At 39.9% G+C, this 22,341-nt stretch overlaps 1 protein-coding gene across 1 annotated transcript; it reads right to left on the bottom strand.

Annotated features, from left to right (window-relative positions):
• Window positions 1-9,704: 9,704 nt before the first annotated feature.
• UBLCP1 (ubiquitin-like domain containing CTD phosphatase 1) lies at window positions 9,705-21,705 on the bottom strand. The gene is made up of 11 exons (XM_009333514.1): window positions 21,630-21,705; window positions 19,902-20,095; window positions 19,403-19,494; window positions 18,899-18,984; window positions 18,692-18,807; window positions 17,498-17,596; window positions 16,495-16,532; window positions 14,172-14,270; window positions 13,608-13,724; window positions 12,100-12,227; window positions 9,705-10,726 (listed from the first exon to the last, which is right to left on the bottom strand). The coding sequence occupies exons 2-11, from the start codon at window positions 20,053-20,055 to the stop codon at window positions 10,699-10,701; spliced, it is 957 nt and encodes a 318-aa protein (XP_009331789.1). The 5' UTR covers window positions 20,056-20,095; window positions 21,630-21,705; the 3' UTR covers window positions 9,705-10,698.
• Between the last annotated feature and the right edge of the window lie 636 nt (window positions 21,706-22,341).

Below are 22,341 nucleotides of genomic sequence, written 5' to 3' on the forward strand. Positions count from 1 at the left end.
TGTGTGAAAAGAGAAAGCCATTGCTTACCCTTGTATCTGAGCAGCTATGGCGTGGCGCAGCTGCAGAGTTGGTGCAAGCCCCCTCTACCCTAACAGGGTTTCAGAGGACTTTCTGCTGCTGAGGGTGCTCTGCTGATTGCTGTTGCGTGTCGGTGGCCTGTCCAGCACCTGCTAACCCTCTGGGATGGTCCAGGCCTTGGTGTCGTCTCCCCAGGACCTGGCAGGATGATGATGCTCCTCCTCTTGTGACCAAATCGCAGGGCGATGGAGGGGGGCAGGGTGCAATACCAAGGACGGACACTGGATGCTGCCGCAGTCCGTGTGGTTTTATCGGTGGTACCGTGTCTCTTCAGCGCAGTTCAGCTTTGAGCTTCTGACACCAGGCTGTGATTCTTGCTATGGGGTCTTTTGTAAAGCCCCAGCTCCTGGAGTGTAGTGATTAGGTGAGACATAAACTTCTACCTTCCTAAAAATATGTGTATAACTATATATTTATATAGTTTAAGCCCCTCTAATATGAGGTCAAATCATGATTCAAGGAGAAGGCTGAGAAAACTCAAAGATAGAATAACAAACTTGTTTGAAAAAATCAGCATGATGTTCTATCGCAGGGGACAAACATTTCCAGTGGACTAAATCCCAGTCCCTGTTTTGTTTGCAAGTCTGATTAGCCCTGGGTCATGACATGCAAACATTCACCTGGTAGCTCCAGGAGCCTGGCAGGTGTCACAGGTGCTGAGACAAAAATGTGATCCTCCTGCCATGCTCTGATAACAGGCTTTATTCCTGCCTCGGTGGGGCTCCACTCCTCCAGTTGCTCCAGTTGTGCTAGGGTTTGCAGCCTTCCTGTTGGCATCAGCCCTGCCTTGAGAGGCAGCCCTGCACCCTGGCAGGGTGCTTTGGGGTCTTTGACAAGCAGGTTCTGCATCTCCTTTTTGGCTTTTTGGGTTGGAGAAAAACCTCACAAGTTAAAACAGGGGCTTTTGCAGGTGCATGTGCTTGTTCCTCTCCATTTGGCCAAGCTCTGCCCCGCTGGCACCCCTGGGGCAGGTAGCAACTACTCACAGCCTACTTTTAACATGAAATTTCAGGTACATGGATTATCTGCTCACTGCTCCAAAAAAATTGTCTGTTGTGATAACTTATTGCCAGCCCCAGCGCTGCACTCTAGGGAATGGTCTCTGTTCCAGAGTACACAGCGTAAGGCATCAGATGGGCATGTACAGAGAAGGGCAGGGGGACTGGGGTGGTGGCAGAAGAAACCATTCATGTCCCATCCACAGACAGACCGCAGTCACACTTTTTGTAAGAGGACTGTGGGTGTCTGGGGAGCTCATCCTGGAGCTGCAGGGGAGTCAGTCGTGTTTATTTGGAAACCTGACTGCAGGCAATAAAGTAGCTATCTCAAAAGTCAGTACGAGAAGGTAGTTCCTGTTCCTCCTGTCTGGATGCAGGACTCTGTCCCTGGGTATGTGGGGAGGTATCGAATCAATGTGAGCAGGAACAGTTGGTACTTTAGCAGCGTGGAAGACCAGGGAGCTTTCCAGCCCTCGTGGGCAGGCTGCACAGACCAGCTGTGACGGGCAGTGGGGTGACCCTGCCCTTTACCTAGGACTGTACTAGCCACGGCTGGTGACACCAGGACTTGTTTGTAATGCCAGAGTTTTACCGTTGGCTTCACTATAACAATAGCTGTATCTGATAGGTTTTTAAAACCAGGACTTTGCTGCTGGCCCCCCAGCAGGCACTGTGGAGTTCCCCTGGTAGAGAAACAGCAGCACAGCTGGGATGGCTCCTGGGGAGCTGCGCTGCTATTGCTATGACAGAAAGACTAGGTTGGGGAGCTGAGGGCATTGGCAGGGAGCCTCTATAGCAAAGAGAATAATGGTTACTGTCCTGTAATATGCAGTCCATGTCCTGCTTCTTAATATGATTTTTATGGTGAACTTGTGGGAAAATACATTATGGGGGAAGTATTAATAAATTTCATTTCCCCTTTCTGGAAAATGGAAGTCAACATAGGACAGGGATAAAGGAGAATGTAAGGAGCAGATAAAGCCACACATACCATGGTGGGGAGAGCTATTTATGTGGGTGTACAGACAGCCCTTGGGGTGGAAAAGCTGTTTTATCAGCTATACCAGGAGAGGAAAGCACTGGCACAGCTGCACATACCTTCATGCTGCAGAAAATGTGAAAGCATTTCTATTCCCAGATAGATTGGGGAACCTTGGTGCTTCTTGCATAAAGTTAAATTCAGTAAGCTGAGTCTCTTGTGGGGCAGTGAAGGTTAGCTGAGCCAACTTGTATGCAGTTCAACCATTCAGCTTTGACCAGTCAAACCCCAGCTCCCCTTGAAAGCAGATCCATGCTGTTGAGACAGGAGGCATGATACGGTGTAATTAGAGACTAGCCTTAACCGCTGCTCTTAGCAAATGAATAGTTTTCGGTGATGGTGCTTTCTTAAGAATGAAGTGAAAAGCACTTGAGCTTCCCTGCTGTGCCATGGCTCTGTCACGGCTACTGGAAAGGTGATGAAAATAGGAGAACTGGAAAGGATCATGGGGCCGCCTTTAAAAAGAGGGAGTGTGGGGTTTAGGGGCAGGTATGGGGTCAATGAGAGGATGTCTGGGGTAGAGGAGCAGCCTCAGGGTAAAGCACTGTGCCAGCAAGCAGGAAAGCTGGGCTTCCTGGGGCAGTCAGAGGCTTGCTATGCCCACCCAGTAGTGACCCCGAAGGGTTTTGCTGCATTTTCTGTGTTGTAGGTAAAGGTGAGTGGCTGCACCCAGCACGGAGACTGGGAATCAAAATGAGCAGAAGTATTCCGGAAGATCAGCCTGAAGGGCTTTCCCTTAGCAATAGGAGAAGGTATCAGACACTAGATATGGGGATGAAAGCAGACATGATGGTCATGGGGAGATAGGTGTCTGTGGCACTCTGCTTTAGGACATGACTGTGGGTATGGACCCCTCTGGCCAGCTATTGCATCCCTGCAGCATGAGCAGGGGCTGAGGGGAGGCAGGACAGCATGGACCTGTGGATACCCCTCCAGCGTTGCTCTGTTGCTTTCAGGGCACATCTGTGTTGTCTTGAGAAAGTCCTGTTGTGCCCATGTTTCATTCTGACTTAGGAACAGGAGAAACAGCACTGATCCATGGGTCAAGGAACAGTTTGGGCAAATACTCTTGCTGCTAGGTCCTTGTTGTAGGGCTGGAGAGACTGTTCGACACTCTGGCTGCGTGAACACCCTGCCCAGTGCTGTCTCTGGTAGGTAAGATAAGGTCACTCTGTGCCATTTCCCACCCTTGCAAAGCTGGTGCAATCCAGCTATTGCATGTTAATTGGCTTTAGCAGAAACTTTAGCTCAAAAGCTCCTGTCTGGTTTCCTTCCCAGCCTTTAGCACTTTGTTATGGTGCTTGTCTCACGCCTGGACCAAGGCTTCTGCTCAACCCTCTGCAAAGGCAAAGCAGGAGGGGTTGTAAAGCTCAACTGATCCTTGTGAAAGATTGACTAGTGCTGGAAACTCTGCCCATAAGTCTCTGTTTGCGCTGCTTACTGCCTAAATAGTCTGATAGTTTAGTGCTGTTGCTGCTCTCTGGCTTGATTCAAGTTTCTTTGGAGGCAATACTGTGGCTCTTTTTTTTTTCCCTTCATAGTTTCTGGAATTGTGCCCTGTACTTGACTGAGTCATGCTCTCTGGGTCTATAATTATCTGTGTTGCTACCATATCCATTAAGGGATTTTATATGTTAATCTCACAAGATTACTGCTCATTTTGATGTTTTCATCTAGCCGGCTGCCTGTAACCTCTGCATGCAATGTGCTGGGTTAACTGCAGGGTGAGCAGAGATGAGGACAAGCATTTTTCCCTGCTGGTCTCTCCCTAACTCACCTTTATCTCTGACCCCCAGCTGTGCAGTCAGGCTCCCAGCTGAGGCTTCTGGACCAGCACTGAGCTGTGGGGCGCTCGGTGTGTGCACTTCAACACATCTTTCCATGCATTGGAGAGTAACGAATGGTTCTGCATCAGTGATGTAAGTTTAACTGGGCAATTATTTTACAGCATCTCTAAGGTTAAAACCAGACAAACTGTCATATAACTTGGTCAGGGATTGCTGTAATGAGTAACAAGCCATGAATTCAGTTTTATCAGTGACAACGGTACCAACTCAATGCTGCATGGGTGCATTTCAGTTCCATAAAACCATATATTATATAGTTTACTAATTGCAGAACTAAATCTACCTAAATTTACTCAATTTTTGTCTACCTAAAGCAAATATCTTTTCAGGAGGTTGTTTGATATTTTTCAGTGAAACAACCAAACCAATCATATCAGGTTAAGGAAAAAAACCCCTCAATTTAGGTTACTTAAATTCTTAAAATTTAGGACTACCTGAAAGTAGAAATGCACATACAAAATGCAATATTTTGATTCTGTTTAAAGAAATCAGAATTTTCAATTTTTTTGCCTGCTTTCTTCCAACTGCAGCTACTCACTAAATTCAAACTGAAGTAGTTTAATAGCTTCTGAATGTGTTTATCTCAACTAACTTACTATTTTTGGGGGTGGGGATATTGCTGAGATGGAATTACAAACCCACCTGTATCTGAAGCTCAGACTTTCTTTCTTTTCAAGTGTCGGACACAAAATATTTAGTTTTTGATTTGTTACCCTTTGTCATAGAAAAAGGCTTTACAACATACTTGTTATGTCTAGATACATCTGTAAGGGACTAATCAGATTTTTAAAAAGCCACATCACTTTATCACTTTCATCTCTGAGGCAGTTTAATACACTTGACCAAAACTGTGCTCATTTTGGTCCTGATTCAAGGAATATCCATCATTAGGACAGCAGAGGGACCCAAAAGTTACACTGGTATCAGTTGCGCTTTAGGCACATGCTTGAAATTCTGCTCATGCTCACCTAGTAAACTGGTGTTTGCAGTTTTCACTACTCTCACATGTTGTGTACCCATGTATGGCATAAAATGTGGACTGAATACAGAAAGCAGGGTAAGGAATCAGGAAGCCTTGCAAAACACGGTTCTAGAGCCATCTCACCTTGCTCTAGGAAGCAGGGTATCTTAAAGTTTTACTAGAATTTGTTAAATTATTAACATTATTCTTCCTGTGCCACCATTTGTTCTTCCAGTGTGACCCAAACTAGGGGAAAACACCTGAAGAAGAAAGTTTTGATGCTTACCAGTGGAGCTCTTGGCTTGTAACACATCATTAATGTACAAAGTTCATCAAAGCGCTCAGTCATTACAATACCACAGCACACTGCCTCCTACGGAGCATTTAGAGTCCACTGTGCCAATAAAGCACAAATTGAGAGACATGATATACATCCACACCAAGAAGTTTAAGAAATGAGGGGAAAACTCTAGAGCACTGGAAACAAAGACAGGAAGGAGGTTTTATAACTGCAATATTTCTGAGAACATGCTCAAACGCAACTCTGGGTGTCAAAGCTGAGCTTGTTCAATTTTTTTATTCAACTGTGGACATTTCCCTCCAATATGAAACAATTTAAACAACTTTTCTGAACAACCTGTGAATTAGCCACTCATGCCCAGCTGTCTGGCTCCGTGGTCTATCTTCAGGAAGAAGCATGGCAGATCCAGGGGTTGATCTTGTAGCAAGTAGAAAGAAGTATTAGCTCAGACTGCTGGAGATAAAAATTCCAATCAAATCTGAAGGTTGAGATGTTTGGCTTGAGCATTTATATTGAACTACGACTTGACTGAAGCTCTGATCCAGAGTTTGACTTGCTGTCCTCTCAAGAGCAGCATAAATAGTGAAGAACAAGGCTCTAGTTGTTAAATACCAAATGCTTTCACACCACAGGTGAAGATATTTAGTCACCAAAAATCTGATGCAATAACCTTAGTGTTTCATAACACCGAAGTAAAAATCTTCCGGTGTGTTGCAAGGGAAGGAGGGGACATCACTCGGCAACAGTGCCCATGCAGGCTCTGTTCCAGGTCACTTAGTCCCCTTGCACACAGGAGCTGCAGCCAACCCTGGCCCCTGCCATGGTGAAAGTGATAAGAGCTGCTCTTTTCTGATATATAAACACCTTGAAAATTGGTGTTGTGTGAGCAGAGTGGGTGTGCAATTCCAACTAGACAGCTGAAAGAAAAAAAAACAACCCAACTATCAATCAAGTGTTAATGATGCACTTTGCTGTGCCCACCACCCCACCCATAATGCTGAGAGCATTATGCAATTTGAGAACAAGCTCCCTTTGACCTATATCCATTATTTCTTAACAGAAAATGAATTGGTGGGAAAACTATTTGCTAGGAGAGACATAGAAATTAATGGCATGGCATTGAATGCGTCTGTGCGGCAAGGAAACATGCCAAGCTTTTCACAGACTCCTGAGAACTAGATGAGCATCCAAGTGCTCACAGCATCAAAAGATCTCCAGAGATGAGCAAACTTCATAAATAAGGAAGCTCAGGGATGTATGAGAAAGCTCATTGGTATATAAATAGTTCATTTTTAAATCCTCTACTATAAAAGACCATCAGAAAAGGGCTGATGTATGAACAGTGAGGTTGAGGCCTTGTGTGATTATTGGGGATCTAAAAGATCACAGGGGATTGCGGTATAGAGGATCCGGAGTGGATAATACAGCTGGGCTGGGAAATAAAGGTCTAAGATAGATAGTGTCATCCAGCAGATAAAGCCAGGAGTCAGGAGAGTCAAACTTAGCACTGTAAGGCATCATAGACGTTTTTCACCATTCTCTAGGAAAACCTAACCAAACTGAAACCGTTCATCTCTCGCCATGAGGCAGTTCTTCCAGACCCTGAATCTTTTGAGTTGCTTATACCTAAACCGTGTCCTGATTAGTGAGGAGCCCTTTCAAAGCACAGAGGTCAGTATAGTAGTCTGGTAACTTATGGCTGTCACAAGATATTGCTAACATCACTTACACAAGAAACTCGTAACATTTGAAAGATGTACCTTGTCTTCTCTGGGATAGATCAGTATTTTTCTCTTCTAGTCCTGTTATTCTCTCCCTCAATATTTCCTTTTCACTGACATCCTTCTCCATCAATCCCCCAGCTAAAGCACTTCATCAGCCACCCTACACTGGGTGCAGCAGTCATCCACGCTAGTACTGGCTAGCACTTGCCATGACTGCTGCAACATCAATAGCAAAGTGCTGGAGGATTCTACCCTCTAACACCTCTTCATCCAGCATTTCTGGTTTTAAACAGCTTTAATAAATCAGGAGAACTGTTTACTTTTCTTTAGCCTCTGAAACACAATTTTTACCTAGCCTTCACCTTACTGATATAAAGAAAGTATTCAGCACTTCTCACATCTGTCTTAAATACAACCTGAATAGACAGAGTGGAAAATTGTCTTAAACCCTTTGGCATCCCCTTGCTGTCAGTCGCATGTCAAGTCAGGAATAAAAATTGGCAACTAGCTGTAGATTTCAGTCATGCAGCAGGATTTGTGGAGCTGAATTTGCAGTTCAGTTCTTGGCTTTAGCTGTCACTCCATGTACCTCCAGTGATGAGCATTCATGCCACAGAGAGGCATTAGAGTTGTCAGATGTCCAGAGCTTACAGAAATAACTTCATTTTTAAATGGACTGTCTCTTTTGGTATGAATAATCAGACAGAACAACATACAAAATACTTGACATGTACTGGGAGCCCAGTGCAGTCTCTGACACATGAAAATGTTTGGAATATTTCAGACTCCATTTAATGCTTCTGCGGAGTTTTGCAGAACAGTAAATTATGAGCTCTATAATTAAGCCGCACACTTCTCTCTTTGATTATGCTTTAATCCTATTTCTTTTAAGAGAGATTGTGAAAGCCATTGATCAAATACTTCTCAGGGACCTCAATATAATCTGAAAGGAAACTAAATGTTAACAGGGAACAAGGCTTTAAACTTCGTTGTTGATGGTTATTCCCAAGGCTCAGCTATACTTTGGAAATACAAGTAGGTCAAAACTGCCTTCCCTATTAAAAAGGAGAAACAAAAAGTCAGCAGAGGTGTTTTCCTCCGAACTTATGAGCAATAAATACATTATTTTGGGGCTAAGCAGAAAGGTAGCCATTTATCCTTGCAGTTATACTAAATTCTGGTAGTTTGGCACAGAATCATATTGTATTTATCGCCCAGAAGACTCATGTAGTACAAACGCAAGAGCTGTGCTGCTTTGGCCGAAGTTCCACTCAGCCGTGGTTAAAGGGGAGCCTGCAGTCTTGGCCGCTGTGTGTGACCCACCCTCATCTTCCTGAACACCTGCAATTCTTGTATTAAGGATATTAGACCTTCCTAGCCTATTCCCTTTAGCATCTGACTATGGGCTTGCTCATGAAGTTGTCTAACTCCTTTCTGAACCTGCTGATGCTACCTGCCTCCACAACAAACTGTGGCAACAAATTCCAGGAGATTGCTACCTGCTGCTCTTCACAATTTTAAGCCACTCTCCTATTTGTATGAGTGACCCTCACTCTAGTATTGTGGGATTGGTGAACATCAGTTTTGTGCTTGCCTTATCCTCAGCTTTGATTTTATAAATCTCAATCGACTCAGCCAAGTAAATCACTGCAGCGTTTTTAGAAGATAGCCAGTAAAATACACAGGTTTCTTTTGAAGAAAAAAAAAATTCAAGTTGCAAGACTAGGCTTCAAACATAAAATATGATAAGGGAAACAACATTAGTCATAAAAGACACAATGACTCGGCGGCAACAGTAATGTGTTACCATCATGTCAAGGTCATACTCTCACATATTCCAGTGCAGCTTATAAAATACTCGAAAGGGGAGGTCACATCTATTTCAGATCAGCAATATCTGAAATATTTCATCTGGGATGAAATCCCAGCATCACTGAAATAAAAAAAATCCAAGTTTGGTTTTTTTTTAAATGTTCCTTGTACAAAGCAAAAGAAAGGAGTATTGCTCGTTCACTGTAAAACTTCTGTTTGTATGCCAACTTTGAACAAAAAGATATAGGCACACTTACATACATTCCCTTGGTTCTGTTGTCTCTTGTCTTGCTAGTGTAACAAACTCTACAGGTGATTCAAGTGCAATGCCTTGACTTTTCAGCTCTTTAAATTGAAAGGTGTTCTAGTACACCACATACCAGTCCTATATTCCAATATCTATGCTACTGCAGCCTTTCTAGGGAGAGGATCACTGTTCTAACCTCAGGGACTGTATCTGCACTGTACGTACATGAGCGAGTCAGCCTCCTAGTTCAGAAAACAACTCTAGGAGAAAAAACTTCAGAAATTCACCTTCCATACCTACCTAAAACAAAGATTTTTATGTATCAGGTTTCTGGTTTACTAGTTTAAAACACAGCTTAGGTTGGCACTAAACCACAAAGAGCAGGAGATAAGAAACTGTACTTTCTGACAGGTCACTGAGCCGGAGCCTAACGCGCTCATCTTAACAGCTCATTTGTGTCTGCTGTCCTGACATTCTGACGTTTGCTGTCAAGGTTCCTTTCCCGGGCAGCTAGGCGCTTTACTATTCAACACCGCTGCCCTAATCTGCAGCGGCACATACCAGTCTCTTAATTAACTACTGATGCAAAATTGGTGTCTCTGGAATCCAAAGAAACAGCCCAAAAAACCAAAATTAAGATTACCGATGGCTTCTCTATTATGCAAACTACATATTTAAGACAGCACAGGACACAAATTATGAAAAAGGTATTTATTATTTACACAACTGCTATAGTTCCTTAAGAACAATATATACCATTTTTATTTGAAAGGGTCAGTCTTCTTTCAAATACATGAACTGCATAATGCACAAGTGTTGGTAATGCCAAACAGCAGTCACATCACACTTCTATAGTGCAGGCATAAGCAGCGCAAGTAAATGATATTTTTAAGAACAGTATGGCTGAATATTGTATTTAAACACAGTGTTTGCACTTTAACGAGATTTAACTAGAAGAGAACAAGGGTTTTGTTCATGCTTTGTTAGGAATGTGACTTTCCCATCTGAGGTTTAAACCCTTTATCTGACATATGAGAATTTTTCAGGCAGACTGCTTTTCACTTACCAAATAGGAGTGGGTTTCTCTCCCTCAAACTTCAATCTTTCGTTTTCCAGTAAACACTGCTTTATAGTACAAGTTCACACACTGGGGTAAATTGGCCACAGAGGTGGTACCTTCCCATCTTACTGTCTTGCACAGAGAAACACTGACATACTAATACATACCAAACTTAGACAACTTGTAATTTATAGACTTAAATACTGGAATGGGAGAGGGAGACTGTTTCTAAAGATGGAGGGAATAGAGGGCTTATACAATTCAAACACTGCCAAGGTTGGCTCCTTACTCAACTTTTTTGGTCTAAGTATTTTTTTCCTAGTTTCAGAATGGTTTTGGTCTTTAATGGTTATGGTTGTACTTCGGCAGCAAAGGAGAGGAAAGTATTTTAAGTAGTAACACCAGAACTGAATGCAAGAAAAAGTAACTGACTTGTTTCTCCCACTTTGAGCTTATTGCTGTGATCTTTTAAAAAAACCCACAACCAACCACCTGGAAGACCAAGTATAGCAGTCATTCTGGCATTGGATCCAGTGTCCAGCACTATTATACTCTAGCGTAAAAGCAAGGAAAAGTCCAATGATCTTAGTTATGTTCCCTTCAATTCAGTGCCACACACTTTTATTAGCGTTATTGTCCTTGCTTCTTTGAAAGATACCTGAAAGAAACAAAAGTACAGTTTTTCATAAAATAAGAGGTAGGCACAAATATATCTAGTACCTTTTATAAACTCGAAGTATGAATCTGCTTTCTTTTCTCACTAGCAATCCCCCTATTGATAACCAAAAATTAGAAATGTGATCAATACTACTTATGATTTTTTTTTATTTCAACATTCTTTCAATTCCATGATAGGTTATCTTACAGTAATTCGAAGTCATGTTTTTAGTTACTCTCTTAGGTTTTTTAAACAAAAGGGAGGAAGGAAATGGAAGGATGATTTATTCTAAGAGGTTGAAAATTACATCAGTTGGAAAAGTAGCTATTATATCCTTTACGATAAAAAGGCCCATTAGATATGGCACTCTTTCAAATAAATTCAAGACTTTAATGAACAGTCATCCAGCATAACCTGAAAAGAACAGCCCTCCACTAGCTTCTTTAGAGAATCTGAGTTACTTCAAAATGCTTGTTTTCTGATCTCATAGTTTTCTTACTACTACAGCTGGAGCAATCTGGTATGTGGTGACATTGAAGTCTTCGTAAATACTCTAGAAAAAAAAATCCAACCAATTTAACTGACAGTGTGAAATATCCAGTGAATTTCACTGCTTTTAAAGTTTAATGTTTCACTTTCTGTTCCAATTAGAAACAAGAAAGAAAATTGTATCAAGTTTGCAAGGCTGTTCTTTTAAGCACTGAATGAGTGTTTTTCAAATAGCATATTGCACACACTTTTTTTCACATGTATTGAAATGTCAGGCTGTTGCATAAAACCATTAAGAAGAATTTTCCCCAAACACTTCAGCTTATCATTCTCTAGCAAGAATTAGGATTTAACTGATGCCCTAAGCATTTGGAAAACTCTCGTTCATAACACAGTAACTTACATTTCAGAGCTGATGAATACCGTAATACCACACAACTTGGATAGCGCCTGAGAACCACGCTGTAACACCCCCAACCTCTGAAGTAACCGCCAGAAAAGTTGCCTCGTAACAAAGGACCTGAGATCTGAACTGACAGCCTAACTCTGTAGGGGTGGAAAAAGAGATCTCTTCCAGGGACCAGGTTCCTTCAAAAATTCTTTTTCCCTTAGGAAGCATAATTGCTTCATTGAAAACAATTGGCAGTCCTGAATACTGGAGAAATACGAAAAAAAAGGTCCGTTCTGCCAAAATCTCATTTTAGGGAAGCAGCCCAAACACTATAGCCTTATTAAAACTCTACTCAAACTAAAGGACCTTCATAACTGTAAGTGATGTCAAAGTTCATCAGCTCAGTTGTTTCTGGTCTCTGTACAGACAACCTCAAGCAAAACACAGTGGGGTCAGGGACAGAAGGAAGAAAGAATTTTGACTTTGTTCTTACCTTTCCCAATGTTTGTGATTCAGCTCCAAAAAGTCATCTAATTTTGCTATTTCTTTGAGGTATTGAGTGAGCTTTAGAAGCTCCTTGTCTTTATCCCGATTTAAATGTGCTTTCATAAAAGGCCTTATCTATACAAAATAAACAAACTGGGTATAACCATTTGCTCAAAGTAAGAAAAATGCTTCCGATTCTCTATCATTTACCACCTAATTATAATATATTTTCAGTACTATGCCAAGCTATAACTTCTTTTATAAGTTAAGAGGAAGAAAAACCTGTTCCGTTAGTGGCCACATCCAATTTGTCTTGTTATTCATGCAACTGGGCTGTAGGGTTTTTGCCTTGCATGCCCACCAGGAAGAAATTTGTTTTGTCTTGCACTTCTTCGAGCTTTCCCCCCCAGTCAGACAGAATGGTAAAATGATCTGGAATGGACTGCTGCATTTTCTAATATTTCATAGATATTTCTGCAGGAGACATGAGGGGTTTTCAGCTCTGCTTTGAGTTGTGTGGCATCACTGGAACCAGATGCTTTTTTTCAACAAAAAGCATTTGACTACAATCATAGCTTCTGTGAAAAGAGATGTCAGAAATAAAGCTTTTCTGACAACTGCTTTAAGCTTGGAATACATTATACCTGTGCCTTGTTTTAGTGATTCAACATTCTTGTCTGCAGCTCTGTTAACAACATTTTGACAAACATCTTTCAAATCTGAGCTAGAGGGAGCTCTCTGGATAATCCTCTCCCAGCAAGATCTTTGCTAATCCTGATTCTCCTAACACTGTACAGTTCCAATTAACATCATCTTGCTAGATCTCATCAATTGCTAGATCTCCTCTTCACATCATGGATACTTTCAAAGAAACATCATCTTGGATTTCTGCATTTGAAAACATTTTTTTTTTAAAGAAATTTATGAGGGTTCTTTTAGTACCATACTGCTGTACCATCATACAGAAGTAGAAATTTAAGCTGCATTCTTCTTATTCAAAACTAGCACTGATAATGGAGCATGGACTGGTTGACAATTTTATAATATTAAATATTTGCTGTTCTGCAGTCAAAATGGCTCAAGGTTATTAATTATTTCCCAGAACAGAATGCTTGCTATTACATTGGCATAGTACCATGAAGTACAGCCACTTGTTTGATTTATTTTCTGAATATAACCACTCTTGAGATTGAACATCACATATTTCAATGGTGCCTGTCAGCAATGCCCAGCTTGATTATGGCTCACAGGTATAATTTAAGCAGAAATCACAATTTCATTGATTTTAGTAGTCTCTTAAAAGCTCACTTAATAGTGAAACACAGCTTATTTAATACTACGATGAGGGAGATATTAGTCCAGACAAATGGCAATCTAAATAAAAAAATATAATAAAATATGCATCTTTGCTAGTTAAGAAAAGTCTTTCTTTATGATACAGCAAAGAAGTACGAGAAAGTACTACTTGAAGTATAAGAAAAAGTAGTAATAAAAGAAAATTCCAGTTAAAATTACCTTGAGTCCATTTTGTGGATTCATTAGGAAGTTTCGGCCAATATCATCAAACATAATAGTATTTTTTTTGCTGTAATATTCTGAAAATTTTCCCCAGATAACACCAAGAGGCTTCACCTGCAAAAGTAACACATACAAGGCACCTGAGGTAAATCAGATCATATGCGGGAGATGAAAATACCAGTCTATAGGAACTTGAGTCCAAACTCAAATGGATTCTTTTGCGGAAAAACTAGCAGGTAGTTGGGCTTTAATAAGGGAAAAGATGTGAAATAGTATAACATACTAAATACCCCCCACACTAAAGAAAACCTTTCTGTTGGTACTAAATTTTCTTGCAACAGTTATCTAGTATTTGATTTGAAAGCAGTATCATCCAAATGTACTACTCAAAATAAAACATTAATAGAGAATTTCAGTGGAAAAAAATAATCTATGCTCTCAAGATTCTTACAGTTTTCTTGCATGAAAACTCCAGCACAACTTTATTGTTGAATATTTCAAAGGGGTATGGTAACAAGTCTGTTGAAAGTAGAAAAAGATCAGGAGAAAATAGGTACTTACATCTATTAGTCCTCTTCTAGGAGTGTGCACTGTTATCATGGCAGCACTGTCCAACATGAAAGTTATCTTGTAGTTTGCATTGGTACTCACTCCAAGCTCCTGCATCACAAAGATTTATTATTAAAGCTTCTAATTATGACAGTTTTACTGCTGTACAACTGAAACCACGATTATAATACATTGTTTGTCAAAGGGTGAGCTGCTGAGGATTACCTGAGACACTAAAAATAGGTATCTGGGGGGTTTTAAATTTTTTTTATCCAATGAGAATCATAAAAGTACACCATTCTACCGAGAGAAAAAAGCTGACAGGAATTTATTTTTGCAGTGTTTACTATCAGAAACTTATGAACCGATGTCAGCATGAAATCTAAGCAACTTTGCAGAAAAGGCAAAATACAGGGAGGTCTGGCTCATACCTTCATGCATAATCTGTCACAAGTTCTACATGCCTCAACTTTACTCAATATCTATAGCAAGGATAGCAACTGTGTACTGTCTGCTATTTGTTCCTTCCAGTAAGTTGCAACAAATCACAGCCCAATCAAAGATGAAATATACGGTAACAGTTCATTGTTACCCTTTCCTCCTGTAGGAGGCCGTGTGTACATGGCCAAGATAGCCAATGTTAATCTGAAATCTGTCAGTTTGCACTTTAAAGGTTTGATAACTCCTGAAACAAAGACTCTAAGGAAAACTTACCCTTTTTAGAAAAAAAAAACCAAACAACTTTGACTAGATGGGAGAGCATCATTTCAAATTCAAATCCTTTATAAAGCTGAAAAGTAATAGTAAAATCTGCTGACATGTTATAAGATAGATATTGTTGATTTAATTTCTGGTGTGTGCAACAGCAGTAATGTGCAAAGCTACACAAGGAGAAAATATCCAGTGCAGCAGCTCTCTTGCAGATATCCAGCCACACTTAATTGATTTCTTTTACATGAAAAAGTGAATCTTGCAAATGAAAAGCACTACCTACCTGGGTCAGTGTCTTGTTACACTGAAAAAACTAGGTGTTCTAAACTGTCTGAATTCCAGGTATAAATAGATGGTAAATGAGAGATTAAACTTGGTTATCTGATACTCCCTTCTTTTTAATGCTATTCCTGCTTTGTAGTTTAAAACAAAAACTTTAATGCCAAGGATTGCTGGGATCATTGTTCCCTGACAAAAAGTGAAACTTTTAGAGGTAAGCACCCCTGGTGCTATCAGTTTGAGGAGAAACAGCAGTTGGCATCTAGCGGTAGGAATCTCAACTGATCAAGATCCAGGAGTAGGCATAGAAAGGTTTTCCACAAGATTAAATCCTAGCACTACACTGACAGACACAACATAAACAGAGATGTAACACTGCCACAAGAAGTGCAATGTTTGCAAGGCTCAACACTGATTTTACTTGCACTAACTCTACTTCATAGTTCTGATTAAAGGTTCTCATTTCTGAGATCACTCTGAGGCATTTTTGTTTGTTTAGAAAAATTGTAGCAATTCATTATTTTGAGGAAGAGAACACTGGAAAATGTGCTTTGCTCTGTTAAAACCTGAAAAAAATGGTTAGTCTATAAGAAAGAGCAGAGATACAAAAGCTTAAATTTGGAAAAGTTTTCCCTGAAATGGAAAGAAGCTTTCATTTATAAGCATAAAAAACCCCAACCCACCAACCAAACATGCAGCAATTCTTAATAAGCTCATTATATTTACAGCTAAGCCTGACTGTAAATATATTTACCACTAGGTCAGCTGTACAAAACTGGCTAGTTGCCTGATTTAGGCATGGAAGAAACTAGGACTGAAAGAAGAGCCCCTACAGATCATAGAATCATAGAATCATTAAGGTTGGAAGAGACCTCCAAGATCATCGAGTCCAACCGATGTTTAATAAGGCAGAGGAAGTAACAGAACCACACAGCTGCAAGAGGTACAAGATAAATGTGAAAAGAGTTTCCTCTTGATAACCTCCTCTAGCATGCCACATCTGTCTGCTCCCTTAAAAAAAATGATATTACACTTAAAGACTAGAGGTAAGATGAAAGCAACTGTGAAGGCTGCGTGACTAATCTAAGTTTCAGCAGGGACTGACTTGTGTTTAGTTCTGCTAAATTTAGCACCTACTCATAGTTTGTCTGGAATTCCAAAATTAGATTTAATCTACTTTTGTGACAAAGATAATTTAAAGTGACTATGAAGATTTAAAAAACTCAGGTTTTGATTCAGATAACCTCCCCAGTTGCTAACCTGCTCTATAATGCTGAGCATGAATCCAACTATATGAACAGCTAGCCAGACTAGAAACAAATTACACATTTTCAGAACAACTTACTTTCATTTTAGCTTCAATCCACTTCATATTAGTAGCAGCTGAAACAAAAGAGAGAAAACAGAAAGAATACTTTATCAAAATAAGTCATTGACAGGCAAAAAAGAAACAAGCCAAAAAACTGTTCTCTTAACTTATCAAATTTTTACACAAAACTTGATTTCAGAAAGACCCATCCTTGTTACAGCTTTTTGGGTTCACTTGAAGACAGTCTTCCTTCATGGAAGTTTATTTTTATTTGGAAAAGCTTACTTTTCAAATAAACAACTAAATGAAGCTCTGCATGCATTTAAACCATTTTCTAGATCAGCTGTTACTGAAGTACAGTCTGCAGGACCATAAGAAGTGGGCTACACCCGGTTTGAGGAACCATACTGCCTGTGCAAGATTTTCTCCTGGAAGCAATGATAAGAATACATAAGGCCTGGAAAGGACAAAGTGATCTAAGAGTATGTGGAAACATTGTTCCAGACTATGAAAACTAAATTTTGTAATACAATTTTAATATGGTTTAAACTCTGCACTGGTTAAAGTCTGTTCTCCAGCTGTTGGACAGAAGTGAAAGAGCCTGGAAAGGCAAACGAGCAACCATCCCTGTAGACGGGAGGGTTTGGTTCATTTGGCAGTTCACTACTTATTGTCTAGATTGAGATTATTTGTAAAGATAGCTATCAAAGAGTGCTTGAATGTTGATTATACAACTCTGTTACCTCAAGCACTTGTTTGTACAAAGTAATACTCAGTAAAGTGATGTTGAGCTTTATAATGTGATTAAATCCATTCATGTGAGCAATACGTGGTGTTTTTTCACATAAGAATTACTATTTTGCTAAAATAGCTCTAATAGCTGTGTGAACATTTCTGCTGAATGTATTACAGCTAAGCATTCATGTATTGTTTTAGATCTTGTGATTCACACTAAAAAGCAATATAAAAACCTCCCACCTGGAGTCTCGGCTCTGAATGACAATTTACAATAGTCTTAGGTATTGAGTATAAAACTTACACCAAATTACAATATCATAATCCTCATATGCAGATGTCAGGAATTCATGAAGGTATGGCCTCATCAGTTCTACCCCAGTTTCAGCACATGATCTGTGGTCTAAAAAGAATATTAAGAGATAAGCAATTCATTATTAAAGTTTAAGTTAAGTTATTAAAGTTCAGGCTGACTTTCCTATCTATCCAGAGGCCTGAAGAGTTTCATGAGGGAAGCACTGGGGCACCTTAAAATCATGAATGAATTCATAGCAAACTACCATTCCCATTTTTAAGGTGGAGAGAAGAAGCAGAGGGGATATTTATCTGTTGATCCTTACAGGTATTTGAGGGCTTAGCTAATAATGAAATCAGAGATCTGTGGGTCTGAATATCTTTGAAGAGTCAGGCCAAATAGTTCATCTGTGCACCTTAGCAAATTTGTAACAGCCCAGATATGAAACAGATTCCTTCAAACCTAGTCCAGCTAATTTTGTGAAAATATATCAAGCTTATTTCAGACGTGCAAACGTTGCCTGTTCCAATTAGAAAACTGCTGTCAAATTCTGCTAGCAGAAGACCTCTAAATAAAAATTTTAAACTCAGTAATAGGTTGAATTTTGATCTCAGATTGTAAACAAATATCAAAAAGGAAAGCTAGGGAAAAGCAATAAAGCAAGCTATTATTTACTGCTTATAGTCAAGCTTGCCATGACACACCTCCACCCCAGAAAATTAAGTCAGAAGGAAAATTCTGGCTTCCAAAAAAACCCAGTCTGACAGAATTTTCAAGTAAAATATGTTTTTGTGCATGTTTAGTAATGATCTGGAAATAAAATTTGGAATCAAGCTCCCACACCCCCCAAAAGTGGAGTCAATCAGGTACAGACCGAGATTGGCCCTGCCACTGTGATGTCCAAGATACAAGTTGGTCAAGAGAAAGATTATTTGGATAAAATACTAAATTACTACTTTTTTATGTCTTCTTGCAGAAAGTAAATAGTTGCTGCACTAAAATCAACAATATGCAACTTACAAAGCCCAATGCTTTTTGAAATACAAGCAGAAGACCCCACAATATCACAAAGCAGAAGTTATACAGTACAGCACATACCAAAGTTACTGAAGAAGATTTGTAAAGCGAAAATCAAGAAATGCTATCTGGCAAATAAACTGACCTCTTAAACAAACAAAACCCACAAGTTGCATAAAATCTCACCAAATAGTGTATAATCAACATCTAGCACCAGCAGCTTTTTTCCTTCTCTAGGAGGATTCAGAATTTCCACTTTGTATTCTTTAACTCTGCGGGAAATTTTTAGTAGGTTTTCTTCCCTAATATAACAGTGCAAAAAGTTACAGTTAATTAAAATGCATACTGTACGTTCTATAAACAGGACTGTTTTTAATAGCTAAAACTCCTAACCTATTTTCTACTTCCACAACTTCCTCTTCAATATCAAAGTCATTGATAACATCATCGTTATCAGGAGGTGGCCCAAGGACATCTTCCTAGAGGAATAATAATAAAAGATAACTAGGATCACTGAAGGAAAATAACAATGGGTATTAAGTTTCTGTTCCTGCACATTACAGGAAAAAAAATACTGTTTAACCAAAATTATTTCACTTTACTAGTGGAAAGAACTACTAAAGTATACTGATGATTGTTCAGATTTGAGAGAAGTCAGTGAATATCATAATAATAGGTTTGTACTTTAAGTCCAGAACGATACAGGAGATGAATACACTGCTATCAGAGTTCTGCAGAAAAGCTTACTTTACATAGAAAAATAAACACCAGCAGAAATCTACTGTACTACTATTTTTCAAACGATTACCAGAACATTAAAAATTTTAAATCCTAATGAGGAGACATATATATAAGCATCTTTTCCTTTTTTAGCTAATAAACAAGTAAAATATTTACCAAACTCTCTTCACGAGTGCCCATCATCATAATTTTAGTATTTGGTTTCAACTTGAGAGCTCCAAGCTTAACATCATCATCTGCAGGTTTGCCTATAATGCGAGCAGATAATTTTTTTTACTGGGGTAGAGAGACTTTTAGAAAACTGTCAATACATTTCACGCTTAATTGAAATAAGCTACCCATCAAACACCAGAATACCCCAAGCTGTATTACTGTCCTCCTCCATATACAGATACATTGCTTGTCTGGCTAGCAGCAATTTAACTTCTTTTGACATATGTTTGCCACACTTCCATGTCAGCCATTAAAAAATGACCAGGTAGATGTATCAATAATAAACAATATCCAGTGATGTACAAAATTCCTATGTTCATTCAAAAGCTAGATCTGGGAGGTAGATGCCCTGTTAGTATACACATCCTGGCTAGGTTTAGAGGATGTTCGTCCATAAACATCTCAGGCACATCCACGACAAATAGTAAATATGAATAGTTACCCTTCATTTTAAGTCCAAGTAGTTTTTGACGCTCTGGTAACACTCCAGTAAGGCCTTTAAGAGACTGCTTCAGATCCAACACTGTGTCTTCTTCTGATAGTGAGGTTATCGTATACTCCTGTCCACCCCATTTTATTATGAGAGAGAGAGACATCCTTGAAGCATATGTTCAGTATTATTTTCTGAAAAATCTTCTGCAGGAGGAAAATACAATGATCGTGTAAGGAAGAAATAGGAGAATTACTCTTTTCAGAAGACAAACCATACAGTCTGTTTAAAGTATTTTTGATTTTTTACTATATTGTACATCAAAGAGCTGTTTGTTTTGCATGAGCAGATGATAAACATGTTGATAAAATGTTGAAACTGAGGGAGAAAGAACAGCACTAAAACTGGGGCTCCGAGTTCCACTTAGCAATGTATTTAGCAATGTCACGTTCACCGTTTGCTCCAGCATATGCTCATTTGCTGTGTGTTCTGTGCAGGTACAGCCTGTTCACTGCATAACCGGCACCCAAGCAGAGTACTGCAGTATCATAAAAGTAACTTCAAATCTCAGAAATGTCCTCTGCAATAATTATGCAACCAAACCTGCCATGGATATCTTTACATATGTAACAACAAAACAGCAAACATGAAATACCTAAAATATACAAACCCATAAAAATAGTTCTGAACCCAACAGTTCATTTTTAGCATTGGATTTCTCCGTTCACTTTCACTAAGAGCTGTGCAATACCTGCAGTAATACACACCCCAGGTCACGTCTCACTGTAACAATATCAAAGTAGGAGTTTGAAAACAAAGCCAAAATACACACCTACACAATGCAATTACACTGTAAGAACTGCACTTTCATTGCAGCGCTGACAAAACAACCATGATTACACTATCTTTAATTTACACAGCATCATTTATACAAATTGTATTTAACAGTTTAGTCCTACATTAAACACAGCAGAAAAACAAGATTTTTAGCTTTATGCGGAAGGACGAAGAACATGTTTTTTCTGTTAAAGCTTGGAAACAGAGAATCAAGGAGATAGAAAGGTATGAAAAGGCTGTTACAGACTGTCAGGAGATGCAGAGAAGGCCTCTGCGCCACTAATGGTGAGATTGTCCTCGAAAGACTGATATTCAAAAAGAAGAGAGAGCAGACCTGTGAAAGAAACTGAGGCTATCCACCTTCAAGAAATGCATTACACCAAGAAATACAGGTCTAGCAATTCTGAAAAATCTCAGAATACAAAAATCTGATTCCTCTTCCTCTCCAGCACTGTATTCTCAGAGGTTACCTGCTCTCAGACAGAATACTTCTCATTTATACAGTATAGCCTATTAGGGATGAACAAGTTATTACTCAGGCATACCCACCAAGCTCAGACCAGATGAGAAATAGAGGGCTAGATACAACCTGCTTGCTGAGGACACTACAAGCCACACCTCCACACTATTCCCCCTAAGGCCCCTGAAAACAAATCGAAGAGGAAAACTGTTATCACAGAAAAATGATTTTTTTTTTCCTCAAATATCCCCAAATTAGATAGGGACCTGCTATTATCCTGTGAAAGACTCCTGAAAAAGGGGTCTTAGAAGCACCAAGAAATTCAACTGAGGTTAAGGCTGCATAGCGTCAAGCAATACATAGGGTCGTTATCATAAATTATCCCTGTCCATAATCCTTAGGCTAAGTTTACAGAAAGAAGAGTTTATTGTCTGTTTTCTCACCTGTACGGTGCACCTCAGATCATTCTGCAAGAAAATGCATAGAGCAAGAACCGTAAGAAAACTTCTCAAGTCTCTGTCCAGCGCTAAATTGGACAGACCGTTCCTCCAAAGTTGAGCACTCGACCAACCATCTGTCCTCACTGAATTACAGTCCTGTCAAGATGAGTGTTATCAGAAACGCCAAGCAGAAATAAGATGCCTTTATTCAATGCCAAAACACTAAGAGACTGAGAGTGGACACCAGAATCAACGATTACAGGAGAACAGATTAGGAGCAGAGAAAGTCAGTGGGATTTTCAAAGTTTCTAGCATCGGGGCTGGACACCATGGGAACCTGAAGCTTACTGAAATTAAGCCTGCTTTGGTTAATTACATTTTCAGAGCCTTTACAAGTCCCTTAAACCACCAAGAGCCTGCGGGTTGGAAGGTCACCGGGACAGAGAAAGCGTTACAGTTGTGTTGTTGTAATTAAATTGCCGCATTACACCACTTTCCTTGGCAGATTTGGGAGGGAGACATCCACATCTTTAAGTTTCACTAAGCAACCTAAAACCCCCCAAACACAGAAAGTGCGGTGCCGTGCAGGCGGGACCGCAGCGCCTCCCACCGCACCGCAACAGGTGGAGGGACGGAGCTTCAAGTCAGAAGCTGCTCTGCGCCAGCCGCCACCGCCAGCACGCCTCTGGACAGCAGCCGCGGAACACCCGCCGAG

Source organism: Pygoscelis adeliae, unplaced genomic scaffold (assembly GCF_000699105.1).
Source record: "Pygoscelis adeliae isolate BGI_AS28 unplaced genomic scaffold, ASM69910v1 Scaffold431, whole genome shotgun sequence".
In the NCBI taxonomy this organism is placed as follows: Eukaryota; Metazoa; Chordata; class Aves; order Sphenisciformes; family Spheniscidae; genus Pygoscelis; species Pygoscelis adeliae.